The 23,531-nt window shown below is 43.7% G+C and overlaps 1 protein-coding gene across 1 annotated transcript in view; it reads right to left on the bottom strand.

The window, feature by feature from the left end:
- The window catches only part of TEAD4 (TEA domain transcription factor 4), a 29,734-nt gene extending 8,333 nt beyond the window's left edge, over positions 1-21,401 (bottom strand). Inside the window, exons 1-6 of the mRNA XM_043966935.1 lie at positions 21,322-21,401; positions 19,498-19,626; positions 18,842-18,885; positions 18,277-18,332; positions 16,693-16,823; positions 14,179-14,352 (exon numbers count right to left, since the gene is read on the bottom strand). Coding sequence (XP_043822870.1) covers positions 14,179-14,352; positions 16,693-16,823; positions 18,277-18,332; positions 18,842-18,885; positions 19,498-19,593 — 501 coding nt within the window. The 5' untranslated portion in view covers positions 19,594-19,626; positions 21,322-21,401. The remainder of the gene's footprint in view (positions 1-14,178; positions 14,353-16,692; positions 16,824-18,276; positions 18,333-18,841; positions 18,886-19,497; positions 19,627-21,321) is intronic.
- Positions 21,402-23,531: the final 2,130 nt, after the last annotated feature.

The following is a 23,531-nucleotide window of genomic DNA, read 5'->3' on the forward strand; positions in this document are numbered from 1 at the left end:
CCTCCCTTCTCTTTGTTGTCCTAGGAGGGATGGGATATCCACAAACAGAACTTGGTGGGGAATAGGCTTGGGTCTGTTCAGTTTCCAGGACAAGCACATGTAGATAAGAATCATAGCATCTGGGAGTGAATTTCTTCATCAACTTTAGGGAATTGCCTGAGACACACAGAGGTTAAATGGCTTGCCCAGAAACACAGAGCTGAGAGGTGTTGGAATCCAGCTGTGTTTGAACCCCAGCCTTCTTGACTCTAAACCCAGGAATGTATCCTCTATACTATGCTGCCTCATTTTTCTGTAACACTATGGATGAAATCGGGATCTCAGGCCTTAAAAGGGAAGACACTGGGGGCAGTTAGATGGCGCAGTGGATAGAGCACTGGCCCTGGATTCAGGAGTACCTGAGTTCAAATCCGGCCTCAGACACTTAACACTTACTAGCTGTGTGACCCTGGGCAAGTCACTTAACCCCAATTGCCTCACCCCCCCCCCAAAAAAAGGGAAGACACTGGGGAGCTTGTGTATATGGGGAAAGGACATCAGAACACTTGGAGATCACACATTTTACTGTTGTTCAGTTGGTTTCAGTCCCATCTTTGTGGCCCCACTTGGGATTTTCTTGGCAAAGATATTGGAGTGGCTTGCCATTTCCTTCTCCAGTTCTCTCTCTTTTTTTTTTTTCCACGCGGCAATGGGGGTTAAGTGACTTGCCCAGGGTCACACAACTAGTAAGTGTCTGAGGCCGAATTTGAACTCAGGTCCTCCTGACTCCAGGGCCGGTGCTCTATCCTCTGTGCCACCTAGCTGCCCCTCCAGTTCATTTTACAGATGAGGAACTGAGGCAAACAGGGTTAAGTGACTGGCCCAGGGTCGCACAGCTAGTATCTAAAGTCATATTTGAACTCAGTCCTGCCCCTCTCTCCACCCTGCCTCCTAGTTGCCCTGAGATCATTCAAAACACATAGTAAAGAGAGAAGATACCCTTAGAGGGGATGGTGCTAGCAGCTGGGAGGACCAAGAAAAGCCTTCTGGAGGAGGCACAGCTTGAGCTGAGTCTTAAATAAGCCAAGAGCTAGAGGTTGGAAGGGAGAGCAAAAAGAAGCCGGAAGCAGGCCAACTCTCCTAATCTTAGTTCTGTCCTCTTGACTTCTCTCTTATCTCAGTCCCACCCTTTGCATCAGCTCCGGCCCAAGTCTCCTTTCACCACCTCCAGATCACCTGGCCCTAATGAATCAGTCGACAAGTACTTATTGAGCACCTAGTGTGTAAGGCACCCAGTTAGGTTCTGCAGGGGATACAAATAAGCACAGACATCACACTGAGCAACTCAACAACATAGCTAAAGAGATGAGAAATGGGAGAGGGGGGCTTAGGGCCGAATTTAGAAAGCTGAAGGATGGTAAATCAGGAGAGACAGACGGGCAAAGATGGGCCAGAGACAGAGAGTGGGTAATGACCAGTAAGAGTTATAAGAAGATAAAGTTCTTTGCAAGCCTTAAAGCACCCTGTAAATGCTGGCTATTGTTACTACCTTTATTCACATCCATAACACATTAAAGCACTTTAGAAAGTACATTCCTTACAAGAATGGCCTTGTAGGGGCAGCTAGGTGGCACAGTGGATAAGGCACTGGCCCTGGATTCAGGAGGACCTGAGTTCAAAGCCAGCCTCAGACACTTGAGACTTACTAGCTGTGTGACCCTGGGCAAGTCACTTAACCCCCATTGCCCTGCTAAAAAACAAAACAAAACAAAACAAAACAAAAAGAATGGCCTTGTGAGACAGGCAGCACAAGCACTGTGATCAAGGTCAGAAAATAGAGGGGGCTTACTCTCGGTGAAACTGCTAGGGAGTGACAGAGTTGGAGCCTGAACTCAGCTCTTGCAACACTATGAAATTATTATTTTTCCCCCCATACTACTCAGGGGTTTTGAGCCTCAGGTGAGGCTCAAATGAGAAAATGGGTGTGAAGCCTTCAAAAACCTTGAACACTATATAAATGCCAGTTATTGTTATTATTATTTTATTAGTGCCCTATAATCACTTGGACTCCAGTCTGGTGATAACGATACCATCCCTGAACCTTTTGCTGCACCCCTGTAATATTTATAGAACAATTCTGGGATATGCTAATAAATACTTAACAATCAGGTTCTGGGGGGCGGGGTGGGGGAGAAGGGGTGTGTGTGTGTGAATGCATGCATATACACTTTTAAATTTAATCTACATTATTAATACTTTAAGTCTAGACAAACATCAAACAATAAAGCAAACCCTGATTTGTAACAATTGCCAATTTCTGGGTAAAGGTACAAATCTACCATGTACAGCTTGATATTCCCTCCAAATATACAACAAAGTTATCATGTAAATTTCTTTTCTTAGGGACAGCTAGGTGGCACAGTGGATAAAGCACCGGTCCTGGAGTCAGGAGTTCAAATCCAGCCTCAGACACTTGACACTTACTAGCTATGTCATCCCGGGCAAGTCACTTAACCCTCATTGCCCCACAAAAAAAACAAAAAAAAGGAAAAAAAATTTCTCCCCCCTCCATTGGCTACCATTAGAAACATGAGTATAAGAGGGCAGCTAGGTGGCGCAGTAGATAAAGCACTGGTCCTGGATTCAGGAGGACCTGAGTTCAAATCTGGCCTCAGACACTTGATACTTACTAGCTATGTGACCCCAGGCAAGTCACTTAACCCTCATTGCCCTGCCCCCTCAAAAAAAAAAAAAGAAAAAAAAAAAGAAAGATGGGAATATATGTAAAATTATTCTATATATACTTTCTTTTGGTCACTTACTTTTGATGTCTTCTTCATCTAACAGTCCTCAATCCCCCTCCCAGATTTCTTCCCTCAAAGTATGAACCCAAGCATTTCTTGCTCTCCCTTTCCCCCTATATTCCCTTCCCTTGTTCTCCAACCCCCAGCCCCTCAAAAGGTTCTTTTCCCCTTCTTTTCTTCAGTTTAAGAAATCAATCCCCCCCACCAACACACATACTCCATTCCCTCAGAAGATTCTGGCCTTGAATTCCCTACCCTCCTGACCTCTCCATGCCCCCTCTCACTCTCCTAACCTATTCATAGCTGTGCGTGTGGGTTGGCAGCTCATAAGGAAAGCAGTTAACAGGTGTGGGGAATCAAATGACTGGCAAATGAGCCAGAGCAGCCACAGCCCTAGTGTTGGGGGACTGAAGGGGTTCAGATTCATTGTCATGTGCTGGTATTCAACCAGGCCAGCCAGGAGTAATGTTAAGGAGCCTCAAAAGGATTGTCAAACAAGGATTGGAAGGAGATGATTGGGGGGGGGCATATTATATAGTCTTCCCTCCTCTGGGCTCCCAGCCCTAGCTCAAGCTCTGCTGTTGAGCCCAGGAATTTTTCAAATCTGAAACTATTATTAATAAATAGTGAGTAGGGGTTTTTTTTGTTGTTTTTTTTTGGGGGGGTGAGGCAATTAGGGTTAAGTGACTTGCTTGGGGTCACACAGCTAATAAGTGTCAAGTGTCTGAGGCCAAATTTTAACTCAGGTCCTCCTGACTCCAGGGCCGGTGCTGTATACACTGTGCCACCTAGCTGCCCCATGAGTAGTTTTATAGTCCTAACCTCACCCCATGGGACAATCCCACTGTTTGCAAATGGAGTTGTAGCCCAAAGCCAAGAGGATGATGTTTGGTGGAGGGATCACTTTTCTTGGGAGGCAGACACCTCAACTCTCCTTATTCATATTTAAGATTCTGAAAAACCCTATAAACAAGGAAGAACTGTAGAGAGTAAGAACTTTCTCACCTTTTGAGGTTATGCAATGACTACTGACTACCTTGTGACTATTGGTTACAGCACAGGAGGCTATCAAGTGCCTTACTGAACTCTCGATTTTCTGTAACCACAGCTACTGACCTGCCAACCACTCAAATGGTCCTGTTAAGGACAGCAAATGAGGGTAGTCGGGCCTGACTTGGGCATAAACAAAGCTGGGCAGATGCTAAACTAGTGGATGACACAATCGAGATTAAAAAAGACTTGGATGTGAGCAATATCCTGAATCTATCAAAATGGAGTTTGGGAAGAACCCATACGAAACCTGAAATTGAGGCTGTCTTTGTCGTTTTGTAAGTATGGGAGGGGCAAGATAAGGCTAGTTTAAGTGAAAAAGACTCAAGGGGAGTGGAGGGAATTAGTATTACAAGCTCAATTTGAGTTAGCAGCGTGGTGAAGCTGCCAATAACCCTAATATGATCCTCAGTTATATTTATAAAATCATACATGATGATACGGTCAGTAGTAACTAAATAGGATTTCAAAAAGTTCAGAGAAAATGGGAAGCGTCATTCCATGGACAGGCTTTAAGGAGGGGGACTGCTCAAAAGGGATGGAAAGGCTCCCCCCCAAAATGAAATTCTGATAATACAATAGTGAATGAAAAATTAATTGATCTGTCCAAGACCACAAAGATAGTAACAGAGTCAGAACTTGCTAGTGTGCCCTCCATTGTATCATGTTGCCTCAATCCCTTTTCTTACTTTCTCCTATCCACTCCTCTCACTAGAGGCCAATATGGTGGACAAGGGGAAGGAGGGGGCATGGAGAGAAACGATCAAAGTTGAGAAGGGTGATCATTCTATTTCCTTTTATCACAATCCTGACCATTATGAGTCTACTGTTTCTTTCAGAAAAGGGAAACTGAGGCCCAAGGTCAAATAGCAAGTCAGTGGTAGTAATAAGGGACCCCCAGAGTCCCAGACCTCAAACACTACCTTCTCCACAGATCCAAACAATACAAATTAGCATTCTGCCAATCTCAGTCCCACACCTCTCTGCTTCTCAAAGTTTGGAGATTCTTCAGAGAGCACCAGAATCAGAAGGCACTGTCACATACAATATACTCAGCAGGGAATCTGGAAGACATTCCCTCCTTCCCTCTTGGGCATTTGTATAGCAAAAATTCTCATAGTTTCCATAGCTATCCCCTGGCCTACTCCAATGGCCCTAGAAATGGATGCGTGGGAAAAGAATCAAATAAACTCATCTCTTACTGTCTCCACACTTTAGTTTCCTAATCTTATTTTATATAAGACAGACAAACCAGATAATCCCTAAGATCCTAAGAGATAGCTAAACTCTAAATCCAAGGAAGGGTGTCATCACAATCTATGTCCTATAAATATATTTAACATAACTGCACATGTATACCTCTATTATTAAAATACTATTTACAGAAGAAAAAAACAGGGGGCAGCTAGATGGCACAGTGGATAAAGCACTGGTCCTGGATTCAGGAGGACCTGAGTTCAAATCTGACCTCAGATACTTGACACTTACTAGCTCTGTGATCCTGGGCAAATCACTTAACCCTCATTGCCCTGCAAAAAAAAAAAGAAAGAAAGAAAAACAGAAGGAAAAAAATGATTATGAGAAATTGAAAGAATTATATGAACTGATGGAGTGAAGAAAACAACTGGTAGAAAAATGTATACAATCACTACAGTAATGTAAAGGAAAACCGTATTTTTTTTTTATACAACAAACCGGGGCAGCTAGGTGGCACAGTGGATAGAGCACAGGCCCTGGAGTCAGGATTACCTGAGTTCAAATTCGGCCTCAGACACTTAACACTCACTAGCTGTGTGACCCTGGGCAAGTCACTTAACCCCAATTGCCTCATTAAAAAAAACAACAACAAACCAATCTGTGTCCTTTTGATTTAGAATTGTAAGCCTCCTAGAAGGTTCTGTGTTTTTTAAATTTTAAGCTAAATTGTATTTTATAAATTGATTGTTATTTATATATTAATGGCTATTATGCCACTTTGGGCAGTAAGCAGTTATTATTAGTTAATATTATATATAGGTGAAGTATTGACCATGTGTCTCCCTAACTTCTCATGGTCTCAGGCCTTCATACCTACATTGTCCTAAGAGGAAGAGTGTGCACCAAGAGAGTGTTCAGAGCCAAGAGATCAGGTGAAAAAGGGCAAAGAGAGCCACCTTCCATGGGTTGACATGCCTCGAGAGTGGTCTAACCATTTCTTTTGTTCCCTTGGGCTTGTCCCAGACAAAAGCTGAACTTTCTGGAGTGGGGAGAAGAACGGACTGAAACTGAAGAAATCCATTATTAATAATTATTTTCTCATAGTTCCTTCTGTGGTAAAAATTATTTGTGGTAAAGATTAATATTCCCGTTTTTTAGCTAACTCATTTGGGAGGGGCCACACCTGGCCCACCCCGAGGTTATTTATGCTACTGAGCTCAGAAAGGCAGCTTTTGAAGGACCTCCCCTTTTGGGAGGCAGGTTGCTCCAGAGGAACACTAGGCATCTTCTGGAACTCTCCTTCTTGGCCCTTGCACTGCCAGCCCGTGTTCATGCTCTGTCTCGGGTGACTGCTGTTCTGGAGAGCAACTGTAGACTGTCCTGGGGGGTTGGTGAGTTAATTACAGAAAACCCTAAATTCCTTTGAACTAGCTTAATTGGGAACGGTCTGGGCAGCAAATAGGCTAAGCTTAGAGTTAAGAATATGTGTCTGTATTTCTATTTTCCTATTTCCTTATCTTTGATTTTTATTAGTTTCACCTTTGTGGTTTAATTAATTCCCAAGTAATAAAATCTGATCCTTTTGTGACTAAAGCTTAGAGGCTCCTTTCTTATTGACCTGGAGAAATATCTAAAAAAGGGCAGTTCAGAGTGGAGGGAGAACCTAAAAGGTCCCTCATATTTCCGGGACCCCAATATTAAGGCGAGTCACCCAAACAACACTCTGTATATAAAATTTTGGCCCTCACACTTCCTTGGCCACAACTCCCTCCCTACTCCTACATATCCATTCATGTCAGCTGGATCTCCCATATTCCCATTCTATCCTTTCCTCTGCATCCCTGTCCCAGCACCAAAACCCTTTCCATCCTTTCAGTTTTGGAAATCTGACTTTCACCAGAAAGTTCTGAATCACTCACTGGCCACCCTCTCCAGCACAGGATATACCTTCTCTTGTGCTAGATTTCTAACACATGGGGTTAGAAGAAGGAGTAGGTGTGTATCTTGTTCCTCACTGCCACTTCTAGACCTTTCTCCTACCACAGTACTTCAGGGACCTTTCCTCATTTGAGGTTCATTCAGTTGCTGGTGGTTGTTATCTACTGGTTCCCAGGGGGCCTTTTCTCAAGGAATTTAGTACCTTGCTCATTCCTATTCATCCCAACTCTGCCCTAATACTTGCAGACATCAGTTCACATGTTAGTGTTTCCTTGGATATTCTTGCTTTGCAGTTTAGCAACGTCTTCAAGTCCCATAATTTGAACCTTCATTCTACTTCAACTATAAGCAAAGATGGTCATACTCTAGATGGGGTTTTTTGGGGGAGCAATCAGGATTAAGTGACTTGCCCAGTGTCACACACCTAGTAAGTGTCTGAAGCCAGATTTGAACTCAGGTCCACCTGACTCTGCTGTAGCACCTTGTTGCCCCTCACTTTAGATCTTGTATGAGCTGTCACCCACAAATATTTTATTTCCACAACATAACGCTGATATTCCTCTCTCTTTAAAGCATTTACTAAGCTTCTGTTATGCGCAAGGAACTGTGCCACGCACTTTACAAATATTATCTCATTTGGTCTTTATAACAACCCTATGAGGTAAATGCTATTCTCATCCTCCTTTTACAGATGAGGAAACTAAAACATGAAAGGCTTAAGTGACTTGCCCAGGGTCACAGAGCTGGTAAATAACAAAGGCCACATTTGAACTCAACCCTTCTGACTCCAGCCCCATCACTCTAACTAATCCACCTATCTAATCATAACCCTGTCTTTCCATCTCTCTCTGAGCCTCACCTCTCCTAATCCTATTTCCATCCTCACCACAATCTCCAAGCTATTATCTGTGCTTTGTTCTCACCTTTCCTACTTTCAAAATATTGACCTTTATTTAACTAGTTCAGTTTAATTTTTTATTAGTTCAGCTTAGTGCATGCTTTCTAACCATGACCTGTTTTCTTCCCATGATGTTGTCTCTAAACCCCCTTTTGAAACCCCAGTCTTGCATTACCCCTGCCAATGGCCATCTGTTTCTGCTCTTTTGCTACTGAACACCATTGAAGGAAGCTAGCTGTACAACGTGCCGAGCTTACTATAAATTCTTGTTATTCAATTTTAACTCGCTAAAGCACAAAAATCCTTTTGCTCCTCCTTGATGGACTCTATAGCCCTCCCCAGCACCAGCTGTTGCAAACCTCTTCTCAAATCATCTACACTACCCCCCTCTCTACTCCTCAGCAGAAGTCCTCACTCATTTTGTACCTCACTATCTGTCAAAAGCATTTTCTCTTCCCCAATTCCTCACTTTAAATCACCTTAAGATCACCATACATTTTCTACTCTTTCTTCTTGCCAGTAGGAGCAACTTTACTTGTGCTATTGCTCACACGCCCTCCCATTTCCCCTTTGATCATTCCTTTCTTGGTAATTTTCATCTTTTCCTTATTCTCTGGCTCCTTCCTTGCTTCCTAGAAACATGCCTAAATGTCCCACAGCCTTAAAAAAACACCTTCACTTCACACTCAGGCTATCATTGGGCATCTCTCTTCTTTTTCACAATGAAACTTGTAGAAAAAGTTATGTCCCTCATTTTCTCAGTTACTTGCAATCTGTCTTCCATCTCTACCCACTGACCAACATTTTCTCTCCAAGTTTAATTTCCTAATCCTCTTTCTTGACCTCTCTGCAATATTTGACTTTGTCGACCACCTTCTGCTTCTGGATACTGTCTCCTACCTGGGTTGTGAAAATATTTCTGTTATGTTTCTTTCTGATCCTCCTCAGAAGACTTCACTGAATCATCATTCATGACTTGCCCCCTATTTGTGGGTGTACTCCAGGGCACTCTCCCAGTGTCTCTGGTCTCTCTGCAATTCTTTTGGGGATCTCCTCAGCTCCCTAGGACTCAGCTATCATCTCTATGCAGATGCCTCCCAAAGCTCTTCACTGTTTTCCAGAGCTCCAATATCTCCTACCTGGATGTCCCATAAGCATCTCAAATCCAATTTATCTAAAATAGAACTTATCTTTTTCCGCTAAACCCATTCCTCTTCCAAACTCCCCTATTTCTGTTGAGGACAAGACTATTCTTCCAGACATACAGGTTTCTTTTTTTTTTTTTTTGCGGGGGCAGTGGGGGTTAAGTGACTTGCCCAGGGTCAAACAGCTATTAAGTGTCAAGTATCTGAGTCCAGATTTGAACTCAGGTACTCCTGAATCCAGGGCCAGTGCTTTATCCACTGTGCCACCTCGCTGCCCCCAGGTATTCAGGTTTCTGACCAGATAATCACCCTCAACTCTTCATTCTTATTTGCTGTTCTCCTTACAGCAGATCAGATCCCCCATCCATGTCTTTACACAGGTTCTCTCTTATGCTTGAAATGCCATCCCTCCTTCCCTCCACCTCTTGAAACCCCCAGCTTAAGCATCACCTCCAAGAGGCCTTTATTGATTTGTTGGTGTCTCATTCCTCTTTCTGTGTTCTTTTGTGTTAAATTTGTTCCTTTATAAGCTTCACGTCGCAGGTAATACTATAAACTGACCAAGGTCTTGGGCACAGAAGATGAACAGCTGTAACAGTGATGAATCTGAGAATGACACATTGAGTCCTTGACATCTTCTGAGCATGGGACCTAGAGTCAAGACCTGGGTTCAGGTCTGTCAGCCAACCAGTATTTATTAAGTTCCTACTATGTGGGACAGCTAGGTGGTGCAGTGAATAGAGCACCCGCCCTGGAGTCAGGAGGACCTGAGTTCAAATCCGGCCTCAGACACTTGACACTTACTAGCTGTGTGACCCTGGGTAAGTCACTGAACCCCAATTGCCTCACCAAAAACAAACAAACAAAAAAAGTTCCTACTATGTGTCAGGCACTATGCTAATTGCTGAGTTTGCAAAGAAAGGCAAAACACAGTCCTTGCTCTCAAGGATCTCAGTCTAAGGGGGATGGAAACAACTATGTAAAAATAAGATACATACAGGATAAGTGAGACATAATCAACAGGAGATGGAGTTGTAGCTACAACACTCACAACTGTGGACAAGTCAGTTAACATCTGTGAATCCATTTCCTCATCTGTAAAATATGCATAAAACCTACCTACCTCACAGAGTTGTAAGAAAAACATTTTATAGATCATAAAGTGTCATATAAATGTAAACCACCCAATTACCATTTTTACTGTTCCCTAATCTATCAGGTATGTCTCTTGCACAGGTCACAGGACCCCAGCAGTCAGAGGTCATGGGGCCCCCTTAATGGGTTCTTTGCTCCAGGTCTGCACTCCAATTCAATATTACTCCCCATGCCCAGAATTGTGCTTCTAGGTTAAGCTTGAGCCAGTGCTGAACTCTATTTCTTCCTCTGAGTCAGAGAACACCCTAAAAAGTTGATGGAAGACAGATGGACCAAAATTTGCAAGAGAGGAATTAATGTAAATTTAGTTTCTTCCCATGGGTGGACATGCAACATATATACTCTATGCACACCTATGGTTCCTCCCAAAGTGCTGTTCTATAGGGGACAAGGCTGAGTCTGAGAGATGCTTTAGATATAAAGAGATATTAGTGCAGTGATACCTACTGGCAGAACCTCTTTTTATTTTTCTTTCAATTTTTTTAATCAGAGCTGGAACTAAGATGATTTCGCTGGATCCTATTTCTTTCATCCTAACCCACTTTAGGCACTCCCCCACCATGACCTTCAAGGGACTGGGACATCTGCAATCTACCCATCTAATCCCAGTGTCTGTCACTGATCTACCCAGCCCTGGTCCATAAAGAAAAGAATAGAAACATCTCCACTACAGGAGACTGGGGCTAGGTGATTGTCCATCTCTCTACCCAAGACCCTCCAACAACTACACATAACTCATCATGCTCCTTAGTGAGAGAACTATAGTCATCCACCTGTCATTTGGACTCCAAGCCAAACCCTTTCTCTGGTCTCATTCTATCCTGTACCAGGAGCAAGAGACCTGGGACAAAAAGGTTTTAACAGCCAGACTCCTATTCTTTTAGATAGGATGAACTAATGGAAAAAACCCTAGACTTAAGTGCTAGAAATCAGGAGACAGGGGCAGCTGGGTGGCGCAGTGGATAGAGCACTGGCCCTGGATTCAGGAGGACCCGAGTTCAATTCTGGCCTCAGACACTTAACACTTACTAGCTGTGTGACCCTGGGCAAGTCACTTAACCCCAATTGCCTCACAAAAAGAAAGAAAGAAAGAAAGAAAGAAAGAAAGAAAGAAAGAAAGAAAGAAAGAAAGAAAGAAAGAAAGAAAGAAAGAAAGAAAGAAAGAAAGAAAGAAAGAAAGAAAGAAAGAAAGAAAGGAAGAAAGAAAGAAAGAAATCAGGAGACGGCTCTGCCATTAACTTTGGGTTTGACCATGGCAGATCACTTAGTCTCTTTTAGCTTCAATTTCCTTATCCTATCAACTGGGAATAACAATATTTATTCGACCTACTTTTCAGGGTTGTCACAAATACCAAATGAGACAATATATATGAAAATGACAAATAAAATGAAAAGTACCACACAAATATATAAAATGAGGATATATCATTTGTCATCTCCAAGATTAATCACACCTCTAAGAGTTTATGGTTTGTAGGATTTGGAGTGAGAAAGAAACTTGTAGACCATATGGACCAGTCATTCTGATGTCCTTGTTCATGAACCCCTTGAGGGGTTCGAGGGATTCATATTACATAATCTTTAATGGTACTTTAAGTAATAATTGCTTAAATTATGGGGCATTATTATATACATTTTATTTATATTCAGCAAAAATTTGTAAAGTAAGTTTACTAGATAAGAGCAAGCATGAAATCTTGTTAGATTACTCCTTTAAATTATTTTAGAATATCCCACATAAAATATTTACAATTATTTTATGATTAATCTTATTCATTTGGAATTTTCATAATTGCAGGTAGAATGCAGTTTTACATTATAAACTATTTTATAATGAAAATTTTAATTTGGAGCTTTTTTGGACACTGTAATTATTGTTAAGCTTTTAATGAAAAAACCTAAAAGATTACTGTAGGGGTTCATGTGTTTTGTTGTTGTTGTTGAATGGGGTTTCAAGAACAAAAAATGGTGGGAATCATCAATTTAGACAATTCCCCTCATTTTACAGATAAGCAAACAGAAACCCAGAAAAGTAAGTTAGCGCGTTCAAGGTCATCCAGAATCTAAGTGGAAGAACGGGGGTTCCAAGCCTGGATCTCCTACTACCACTCACTGTTAATGGTCTGTAATAAATATGACATTTTGAAAAAAGTACTGATGTCATTTCTTATACTAATGCTACAATCCCTTTCTTCTTAGGTAGGAAGTATTTCATACTCCTATTATTTCCTAGGTTTCCTTATGAGGGAACAATAAATTCCCATCATACACACAAAAAGGGGAAACTGAGACAGAGTTGAAGGAGAGATATCTATTGGTCACAAAACAAATGACATGAAAAGCTGTGATTTTGAGAATGCTCCTGTACCCCTAATCTATAATGGTCTTTTCACTACTTGTTCCATGGACCTACTTCAAAATCCTACTAAAAACTTTCTCCATTAAGACGACTTCCCTGACTAATTTTTTCTAATAATCACGTTTGTGAGATTTAAAATTGGATATTAGATCATAAATCTCCCCTACTTAACCTTTCCCTTAATTTATCTCCCAGACTAGTAAATGGAAGAAGCTTTTGGTTTTCTAGATAGACCTTTTATTGTTATGGTAGTCACAAGGTGATATTGATTAGAAGGATGGGAAAGTAGAAACACAATACAAATCGTCTTAAGTCTAAGCTTAGTCTATATTCCTTATAAAAACTCACCAAAACCGAAGGCCACCTTTGGAGAGAGAGAGAGAGAGAGAGAGAGAGAGAGAGAGAGAGAGACCATCTGTCCAGCGCAGTCAGGAGACCAGCAGAGCAGGAAAAAGTCCCACTTCCGTTCTCTCCTTGTCTTTTAAGCTTGCACCCAGGAAATTGAGTGCATAGCAGGCAGTCTGACGTGCGCAGCAGGCAGACTGTTGGTCTCCTCCCCAAAAGGGTGGTCCTTCAAAAACTGGCGTCTTTCAGTTATCCTAACCGACTGTTAAAAAAACTTTCATATATTTTTTTTACCACACATTCCTTCTAGCAACCCCCAGATCTCATATACACATGAGAGATCCCTCCCATTCCAAAGGATAATTAATATAACTTTGTACCCAACAGTCCCTAGCACATAGGAGATATTCCAAAAATGTTTGTTGAATGAGCTCGGTTCTCTAGCTTCCAAATTACAATGTGCTAATAAGAAAATTTAGTGTCTATTATTGGTGCAACTCCCATGATTCAGTTACTCTTTGAACTGAAGAAGCTATAGGTAAAAAAAAAAAAGAGAGAGAAATTCATTCCTTACTAGTGGGAGAAAATGTCCCAATCCCCTGGGGGATTTGTGACCCCAGGCTAGCTGGGCTTGGCTAAGGAAGTAGGAGAGGGGCAGACCTAGTGTCAGTGTATGACACAATTGAATGATCTTCTGAAACACCCCTTTTTCCCACTTGCTGCCCTGACTTACTAGCTTTGTGACTGCAGGCAAGTGACTCAGGCTCTGTTTCCTCATCTCTAAAATGGGGATAATAGCACCTACCTCACAAGGTTATTACATGGACCAAATGAGATAACATATGTAAAATGCTTTGTAAATGTTAAAACTCTTATATAAATTGATGATGATGATATAAACTTATGAAATCTAGCTGTTGTTCTCCAGAATTGGGGACCCTCAAATTATATTCCAGTGGGACAGAACTTTGGCTGATAGGTGTATCCATTCTTGGTCTCCACCTCTCTGCATTTTTATGTCAGAGCATTCCAGCTGACCATACTCTATCTTATCTCTATATTCTTTGGCTCTATGCCCATGCCATAGTCCCACCCCCACATACTATTATTCCACCTATCAGAAAGAGATGTTTTCCTGTAATTACACCCTTTAATACCAGTGGCCTACCACCATTTCAGTTTCTACCTTTTGAGTGTCTATTCGCTGGTTCCAACACTCCCCTCATTCTGTCTCTCTGGAACTTTCCACCTATAAAAAGTTGACATTAGATTCTTGATTCTTATTCCTATACAACATCACTAACTTACCCAGAACTTGACGAGGAAGAAGGCATTTGAGGGTCCTCGTTCAAAGAGCTCCTTGAGTCCTCCCTTCTTATCTGGGAATTTGTCGTAGATCTGGTGGATGTCCACCGCTTCGAGGTAGGGGTCATTGTAGCTGGGACTGGACTGGCCAATGTGTACAAATAGGTGCTTGTTATACTGTGAAGAGAGTATCGGGATCAGAAATGAGACAAGGAGACAATTTCAGGGTTTCCTGGTGTAGTCCAAAGAACCCTGACCTGAAAACTGGGATCTAACTAGATGTGTAATCTTTGTCAAAGTACATTCGCTCTCAGAACCTCATTCCTAATGAGGGGCTAGACCAAATTGTCTCTAACATTCCTCTGACATTCTGCAAAACTATGTGGACCAATAACTAACACCAATATAAAATTTGTAAAACATTTTATATGTATCTACACATTTTTGTTGTTCAGTTACTTTCAACGGAATCCAATTCTTCATGACCCCAAATGGGGTTTTCTTGGTGAAGGTACTGAGGTGGTTCGCCATTTCCTTCTCCAGCTCATTTCAAAGATGAAGAAACTGAGGCAAAGAGGGTTAAGTGACTTGCCCAGGGTCACAAAGCTAGTAAGTGTCTGAGGCCAGATTTGAACTCAGAAAGATGAGTCTTCCTGATTCCAGGCTCAGCACTCTATCCATTGCACCACCTAGCTGCCCTATCTATACATATACATAATTTCTTTTAACTTTTATACATATTTCTTTTGAGTCTTACAAGAACCCCGTGAGCTAGGCCCTATCATCATCCTCATTTTATAGATAAATGAACGGTAGCTCAGAAAGAAAGGATAAATGATTTTGCCCAGGGTCACACAGCTATTAAATGTCAGAGGCAAAATTGAGTAATGATAGCTGACACGTATATAGTGCTTTAAGGTTTGAAAAGTACTTCACATGTATGACATTAATGTGAGACTCACAACCCCGGTAGGTGGGTGCTATTATTAACCCCATTTTACAGATGGGGGGGACTGGAGCATAGAAAGGTGAAATGTTTTGCTGTGGGTCACATAGCTAGGAAGCATCAGAGGTGAGATGTAGACCCTGAGTAAAGTGTTTTGCCCACAACTCTATGCTGCCTCGCCTGCTTCCTTCCATCATTGCCCAGGACCTTTAGGGGATAAATGTCTGTCACATTTCCCCTGTGAAGAAGCTCTGCCTGTTTTATCTGTCTATTATTATTATTATATATATATATATTTTTTAGTGAGGCAATGGGGGTTAAGTGACTTGCCCAGGGTCTCACAGCTAGTAAGCGTTAAGTGTCTGAGGCCGGATTTGAACTCAGGTCCTCCTGACTCCAGGGCCGGTGCTCTATCCACTGCGCCACCTAGCTGCCCCCATCTATTATTCTTCAAGGAGTATCATGGGCCACTCAGGTTGGAAGATCTTAGGGTTAGGAGGTAAGGAGGTGTAAGTGGTGGTGATAAATTACTCTTTTCCCGTTTTATTTTAGACATATTGTAGAATCAGCATTTTCCTCTGCTTCCTCACATCTACCCAAACCCACTCCAAAGGGGAAAGCAATGATTCAATTTGAGAAGTCACTTAAACCCAGTATGAGAAGAGATCAGAGACTGCCTTTGGTGTCTGACTTCCTCCTCCAATGAGATGTTGTATTAAGGCAGTATGGAATGGAAGAGGGTGTAGAAAGAGAGGAGAGGCAGAAAGATGCCTGGAAAGATAGGGAAGGAAGATAGTCCAATTAAATTAAAAAAGACCCAGGGATGGGAAGATGAAACCCCAACTGAAAATTTCATATGTTCATCAGAAGATAAAGTCAGGGGCAGCTAGGTGGCGCAGTGGATAGAGCACCAGCTCTGGATTCAGGAGGACGACCTGAGTTCAAATCCAGCCTCAGACACTTAACATTAGCTGTGTGACCCTGGGCAAGTCACTTAACCCCAACTGCCTCACTAAAAAAAAAAAAAAGTATTTAGCACCAAAAGATAAAGTCAAAGAAAGGGAGAAACAGAGGAGGAGAGAAGAGAAAGGAGAAATGAGAGGGAAGAGGGCAAAACAAGGAGGGAAATGAGAGAGCCAAGAAACAGAGTACTTTCTTCAAGAAGGGGGAATGGAAGGGGCAGTTAGGTGGCATAGTGGATAAAGCACTGGTCCTGGATTCAGGAGGACCTGAGTTCAAATCCAGCCTCAGACACTTGACACTTACTAGCTGTGTGACCCTGGGCAAGTCACTTAACCCTCATTGCCCCACAAAAAAAAGAAAAAGAAAAGAAGGAGAGGAAGAGGAGGAGGGAGAGTAATGAGGGTGGAGAAGAGGGCAGGAACAGAGACCAGAAAAGAGATGGAGAGGGGAGAGATATGCAGAAGGAAGACTAAGAAAGAAACAGAAATAGAAACAAACTCTGAGGAGGGAGGAAAAATAGATGCACGGGATTGGGAACAGCAGTCACCCAGATAGAGAAGGAAGGATGCCCAGACTCACAAGTGTAAGACCAGGGGATCAGGGCCTACCGTGTCTGGGTCTTGTTGCTGCTCCAAGAAGGCAGAGAACTCCAACATCCAGAGCTTGGAGCTGGCCACACTTCGGCCTTGCCATGGAGGGGTTGATGGTGACAGGGTGGACCCAGCAGGAGATTCAAACCCTGAATACAGGGGAAGAAGCCATTGGGGACCAGAGCAGGCCCTCCTCACATGCAAACCCACCAAGGAAGCCTTATGTCCCCCTCTGAAACAGTGGCATGGTAAGGTAAAAGCTCTAGTGCAAATCTCTGACGGGCCGGGCTTGGGAATAACAGTGTTAGACCAAACCAGTATCATCTGGTACCAAACAAAGACATTCCAGAGTGGGGACAGGGACAACTCTTCCTACATTTACCAGCCTTACTGGAATTCCTTAATCCCTTGCTCCAAATCTCTGTGCCTCAGTTTACCCCATCTCATAACTCCATATATGGAAAGGAAAGGATATGGTATGATAGGAATTGGAAAGTGGATAGGGCCCTAAGGGTTCTGGAGACAAAGATATCCAACAAGAGGATGAGGTGATTCACATACCCCAAATTGAGGAGGGAAGCATAGGTCCAAAGAGGGAGAGGCTGTCCAGGGAGTCAGTGGCAGGACCTAGAGAAGGGATCTAGTGTCCTGGCCCCCCAGAATTGCTAAGTTAATGGGTCTCCTCCTCTCTCTTTGAATTCCCATTGCACCCATCCAAGTTGTACTAGGTTCTGAGCTTGGACATACAATTAACCCCCAAAAGGCAGAGTAGTCTGACAAGAGAACAAAGACTTGAACAAAGCCTTTGCCAAAACCCTTGGAAAATCCAGAATCAATTGTGTCCCAGAATATCAGGAGTCATCCCAACCTGCAAAAGGGGGCGGTTAAAAGCGAGTGTCTTGTCTTACTGCCTAGGATGACAAAGGATTCTGCCCACTCCACCCCCTTCTCACCACATACCATGTGATAGAGACATAGATGGAGAGGTCACCTGGAGGAGAATAAGAAGGGGCCCATATGACTGGCTCACACAGCTGAAAGAACCTGATTACAATGGCATCTACCTCACCCTATACACCATTGCCCTAGTACTGACTCCACTTTACTTCCAGACTCCCCTTACTGGCAAAGGCTGGGGATCTCTCAGGCTTTTTGAATTACGAGGAAAGGGGTCCACAGGAGATGAAGCTGAGCGGAGGGTAGTGGGGCACAGGGGGCAAAGTTGTGCAAAGAGGTCAGGCATGCAAGTGGTATACATTCAGTATGCAAAAGAAGCCAGGCATTCCAGCCAACCCAAAAGCATTTGAGCTGAGCCTGAAGAGGCCAGGCATGCGAGTTGTATGTCCATATACTGGGGAAGGAGTTTGGTGGCTGATGTAGCCGAAGACTTGCCAGTGGGGTTAGACATGCAGATAGGGTTTATGTACTTGCAGCCACAAGGCAGGCAATCTAAGTCATGGGATGTACAAACTGAGTGCAATGAGTAGGAGGCAAGAAAAGAATACACACATTAGGATTTCAGGGAGGCGTGTTATGCCTTGAGCCCAGAGCATGGGATTTGGGGAGGGGGCCATGCAAGGGAGCCATGCAGCGCTGACCCACCTGGCAGAGGGAGCGGAGGCTGAACAGCATAGGTTTGTTGAGAGAAAGGTTTCACACTGCAGGAAACATGGGAGAGAGACTGTCAGCTGAGCTTTGGCATTGGATACCCTCAATAGCAAAGATACTTAAATGGTCTGTGTAGCAAGCCTGTCTGCCCCTCCCACCCAACTCTTTCCCTTCAGTTTTTATATCTGATCCATAATGGGAGTATTTCCATTGATGGCTGAAGAAGGTAAAGCTCTGGTAGACATGTTGCATATACATCGGGCTTCCAGCTACAGACAATCCTCTTGGGGTTCTGGGCCCAGGAAACCTGCTTTAATATTACCAGCTGAGACCCAGTCACTCCAGTAAAGCTACAGAGAATTCAAACTACCCATCTCCAAACATGAGCTTCCCTGGAAAAGCTCTACTCAGGCCTCTGTCTATCTTAGAGGCCAGCCAGGCTGTCCATAAGGGTTACTCAGAAGTCTGGAAACTGATGGGAGAACAGGTCTTGTAGGTACAATAGACATTGAAGGGTTATGGAGTACACATACAAGAGCAGAGCTCAGGACATACTCACTCATGGGAAGTTCCAGCTTGGCCTGGCAAAGTTCCTTGCCAAAACTGAAAAAGGCAAAAAGCAGAGTCAATAAAGTCTAGCTCCCAACTAGGGCCATGGCTTAAGGCAGAAGAAATGGTGACGGGGCTGGACAGAAAACAGAGTTTGAATCTGAAATGTGAGCTTCCTTTGTGCCAAAAAGGCCCAGAGCACTGGAGAATTTGGAGGAAAAAGGAATGAGAGAATGTAAAGGAGACAGCTAGAAAGACTAGCAAGTAAGAGGCAGGGGCCAGTGAGGGGAGAGTTTAATAAACTATTTAGTTAATTAGAATGGAAGCTGTGGATTTGTTCTTTACTGTCCCTTGGAAATCTATGACAGGTCTGTGTGGGCAAGGAGGCCCTGATCTACCTGTTTTTAGGTGAACCATGTCCAAGAGCTGTATAAGGAGAGAGCATTAGCAAGGGCTTGGGGAGTGACAAGTAATGGAGAGTAATTACGGGTCATGGCTGTTTTCATAGATTCCAGTTTGGCTTCACCATTAGGCCAATCACTTTGTTGCAACCCCAAACTCTCTACTCTTCTTTGCAGCATCCCGAGCTACAAAGGAGGCAGTGATCAAGATCTGTACTGTATTGTGCTTGGAACTTCTTAAAGAGAAACTCGTTTGTCCACTTACCCCTGAGACGGCTGGATAGGCTGGTCCCCGGGTAAGGGCCATTTTATTGTGGAAGGCTGTAGCAGAGATGATCTGAGCAGATGACATGACCGCCATATTCTGCAGGGCTTTGTCCTTAGCTGCCTGGTCCTGAGGGGAGATGGGAAGAGATGATGTAGCAGTGATCTCGATGCAGCAGGAGAACAGGCAGTGCGTATGTGGATAAAGGAGTCAGGGAGGAGAGGAGTAACAAGGGAAGAAGGTAGCAGTCCCTCTGCCCGAGGGAAAAGAGCACCACGCAGGAGTCAGGAGACCTACACCCTAGACCCAACTCAGCCATTAATCAACCATATGAATGTGGACAAGATCTTTTAGTCTCAGTTTCCTATGAATATGACATCGCCCACCACGTCTATCCCACAGGGATTTCATAAGGATCAAATAAGATAAGTATAGAGCAGCAGAAAGGGCACTATTTTGGGAATCAGAAGTGCTGGGTTCAAATTCCAGCTTTGCTCCTTACTACCCGAGTAATTTTAGGTAAAGTCATTTAATCTCTTGGGTGTCCATTTTCTCATCTCCAAAATGAAGTTAGATTAGATCAGGGCTTCTTAAACTTTTTCCACTCATGACCCCATTTTGCCTGAGAAATTTTTACACAACCCCAGGAATATAGATATATAAAATAGGTATACAAATCAAACATTTACTTCCAAATTTTTCACGACTCCCACATTTACCTGCAACCCCATATGGGGTCTCGACCCACAGGTTAAGAAGCTGGGGATTAGATGACCTCTAAGGCCCCTTCCAACTCTTCTTTTCTTTTCTTTTTTTTTCCTTTTTTTTTTAACGGGGCAATGGGGGTTAAGTGACTTGCCTAGGGTCACACAGCTAGTGTCAAGTGTCTGAGGTCGGATTTGAACTCAGGTCCTCCTGAATCCAGGGCCAGTGCTTTATCCACTGCGCCACTTAGCTGCCCCCCCTTCTAACTCTTGATCAGGAATCCTAATGCACACAAAAAGGCTTTGAAAAGTTAAAAGTGGAATAGAAATGGAAATTCATATAATCAATAAACTAGCTTAATCTGCTCCTTCCTCAGGGACCACTGAGAACACCCCTGTTCCTCCTTAGCTAAGAAGCTCCCACCTCAGGCAGAAGTGTCTTAGTCAAGCCTATCCTCATTTCTGAGGCCGGATTTGAACTCAGGTCCTCCTGACTCCAGGGCCGGTGCTCTATCCACTGCGCCACCTAGCTGCCCCCATTTGGGTTTTCTTGGCAAAGATACTGCAGTGGTTTGCCATTTCCATCTGCAGCTCATTTTACAGATGAGGAAACTGAGGCAAATGGGGTTATTAAGTGATTTGCCCAGGATCACACCCCTAGTAAGTGCCCAAAGCCAAATTTTAACTCAGGTTTTCCTGACTCTAAGCCAGATACTCTATCCATTGACCCCCCACCCCTATAGAATTATCAACACATTATTCTGCCATTTGTATGCCCGCAATGTCTCTACCATTCCATTAAGTGCCCAACACAGGGTGCATACAAGTCTTTAGTAAAGTAATTTTTGTGATCATGAGAATAGCCAGCAATTATATAGTCATTTAAGGTTTACAAAGCACTCTACAAATATTAACTCATTTTATCCTTATACAACCCTGGGAGAAGGTGCTATTGTTACACCCTCACTTTAGAGATGAGGATACTGAGGCAGACAAGGGTTAAGTGACTTGCCCAGGGTCACTTTGCTAATAAGTGTCTGAGGTCAGATCTGAATAGTTCTTCCTGACTCCAGGCATGGGACCTCTATCCACTGTACCATCTAGCTGCCTATATCAGTACCTTTCCTGTTGTCTGACTGATAATATGGTGATAATTATCATTATTATGGTGATGATGTTAACAATCATTTGTTCTGTGGACTGTTGCTATGCCACCCCTGGATATCTGCTATGGAGAAAAAGAGTTTATATTAGCAAAAGGAAGAAGTGATCAAATAACAATGACAACAATAAAAATAATAATCACAACTAACACTTATCTAGCACCTACTATGTGCCAGGCACTGGGCTAAGCGCTTTACAATTATTATTATAATTATTATTGAGCCTCACAACAATCCTGAGAGGTAGATGCTATTATTATCCCCAATTTACAGTTGGGGAAACTGAGACAAACAGAGACTTGTACAGGGTCACACAGCTAGTATCAGAGGCCAGATTTGAATTCAAGTCTTCCTGATTCTAAGTCCAGCCCTCTATGCGCTGCACCACCAGTGACGCTGACTAATTGGGCTAAATTAGGGGTTAGCAGTGGCGTGCCTACTAATGGTGGCACAAGAAATGAGTTTGAGCAGCCAGGGTCAGCAGACACTAGGCAAAATTGTGAATCCAGTGCCCTCATCTGTAAAATAAGAGAGTTGGAGCAGACAGGCTCTCTACCATCCAGCTCTGTATCTCATACCCCCACCCCTACATTTCAGAACCCCCTTCCCCACCTCCAACAGGCTCTCTGAGTCTTCCTTCCACCTCTTTCTCAATCTCAGCTGACTAGATACGAAGCCCTACTGCTAACTGATTAGACTTAGAGTTAGACAAGAATGCGATCATTCCCAGAGTTTAAAGATTCCATACTTTAAAGATTTAACATGTCACCTCCAAAGGGTTGTCAACCTCTGAGCTAAACCAATTACAGTCTTGCAGGGGAAAAGAAACCCCAAAAAGGGGGAAAGGGAGGGTTAAACTGAGTCTCATTCTAAGTGACCAGAGGGTCAAACTGACGCAAAACTTCTCCCTGGCCCAGGGGACTGTGTGCCATTGGCTGGACAGGGAGGCAGGGGTGTCCTGAGGGGAGGAAAGGAAGGGATGCGCATGATGGGGAACAAGACCCAGGCCCCAGACTGCAGCATACACAAAGAACAAAGAACAATACTGACTATACAGTGTGGCCCAAGCAAATTCACACTCACTTTTAGTACTCTGGAGATAACACAGGAGCAATTGTTCTCCATGATAAATACCCTGCTGCGGTCTCCAGCCCAGCAGCTGGTTGACTGGAGATTTGAACACAGAATGAGAGAGGGCAGTAAGGGGCAGGTTTAGGTAAGAGGAAACCCCAAGGCAAACAGGGTTCGGGACATGGCCTGGGGTGGTGGGAGCTTCATGCACACATGCTGTGGAGGGAGGGCTGGCAGCTGCAGCCTCTTCAGCTGTCCCTTAGAGGTGCCTCTACTACAGCTGCCTAGGGGAAGAGGAGGGGTGAGGAGAGACAGCAGGAGGACACTGGGCTGTCTGTCCCTCCTGAGATACTGCTAGAAGCCTGGGCTGCTAACCCTGGTTCACTCGGAGTCAGAAGTCTGGCTCCAACGCAGCTTATATAACCTGGTTCTCTCAGGAACCAGGATGGACTTGTGAAGACTCGGGCCACCCACCCAAAGGGGAGAGGAAACTTGTTATTCAAGAGTGAGAAGGTCAGAGACAGATGAGGACCTCGGGGGCCATGCATCACAGTGTTTATTGGCACTGAGCCCCTGTTCTCTGTCCTACTAGACATCACAAAAGAGACTCATGATGACTCAATTTCAAGAGCTCTGGAGAAAGGACAAAGAGAGGCTTCCCCTTGATGGGCAGTGAGTGTTTGCCCTCAGAGTCCCTACCCCTCTCACTGGGACCTGCTTTACCTTTAACTTGGCTTGGATCTCCCGGGCTTTCCGACGGGCCAGCACCTGGATGTGACTAGATACCTGCAAGAGAGAGAAGAGTATGTTATGTTCTTGTTCCACACTTCCCCAAGGCCCCTTGAATGCCTTCCTCATGTGCCCACCCTACCGCTATCTCAATATTTAAACTAGACCAGGTGGTGCAACAACACTTCAGACAGGTTGTACCAGAAGGACAAGAGGGAGGACAGCTGCCACTGGCTTCCTACCCTGCTGCTTGCTAGCTGTGTGACTTTGGACAAGTCCCTTTCTCTCTGGGCTTCCATTTCCTTACCTGTAAAATAATGTGAGCAGAGTCCATCCCAACTCTAAATACTTTGATCCTGTGGGGCGC

The sequence above is a fragment of the Dromiciops gliroides genome, chromosome 5, assembly GCF_019393635.1.
Source record: "Dromiciops gliroides isolate mDroGli1 chromosome 5, mDroGli1.pri, whole genome shotgun sequence".
Lineage (NCBI taxonomy): Eukaryota > Metazoa > Chordata > Mammalia > Microbiotheria > Microbiotheriidae > Dromiciops > Dromiciops gliroides.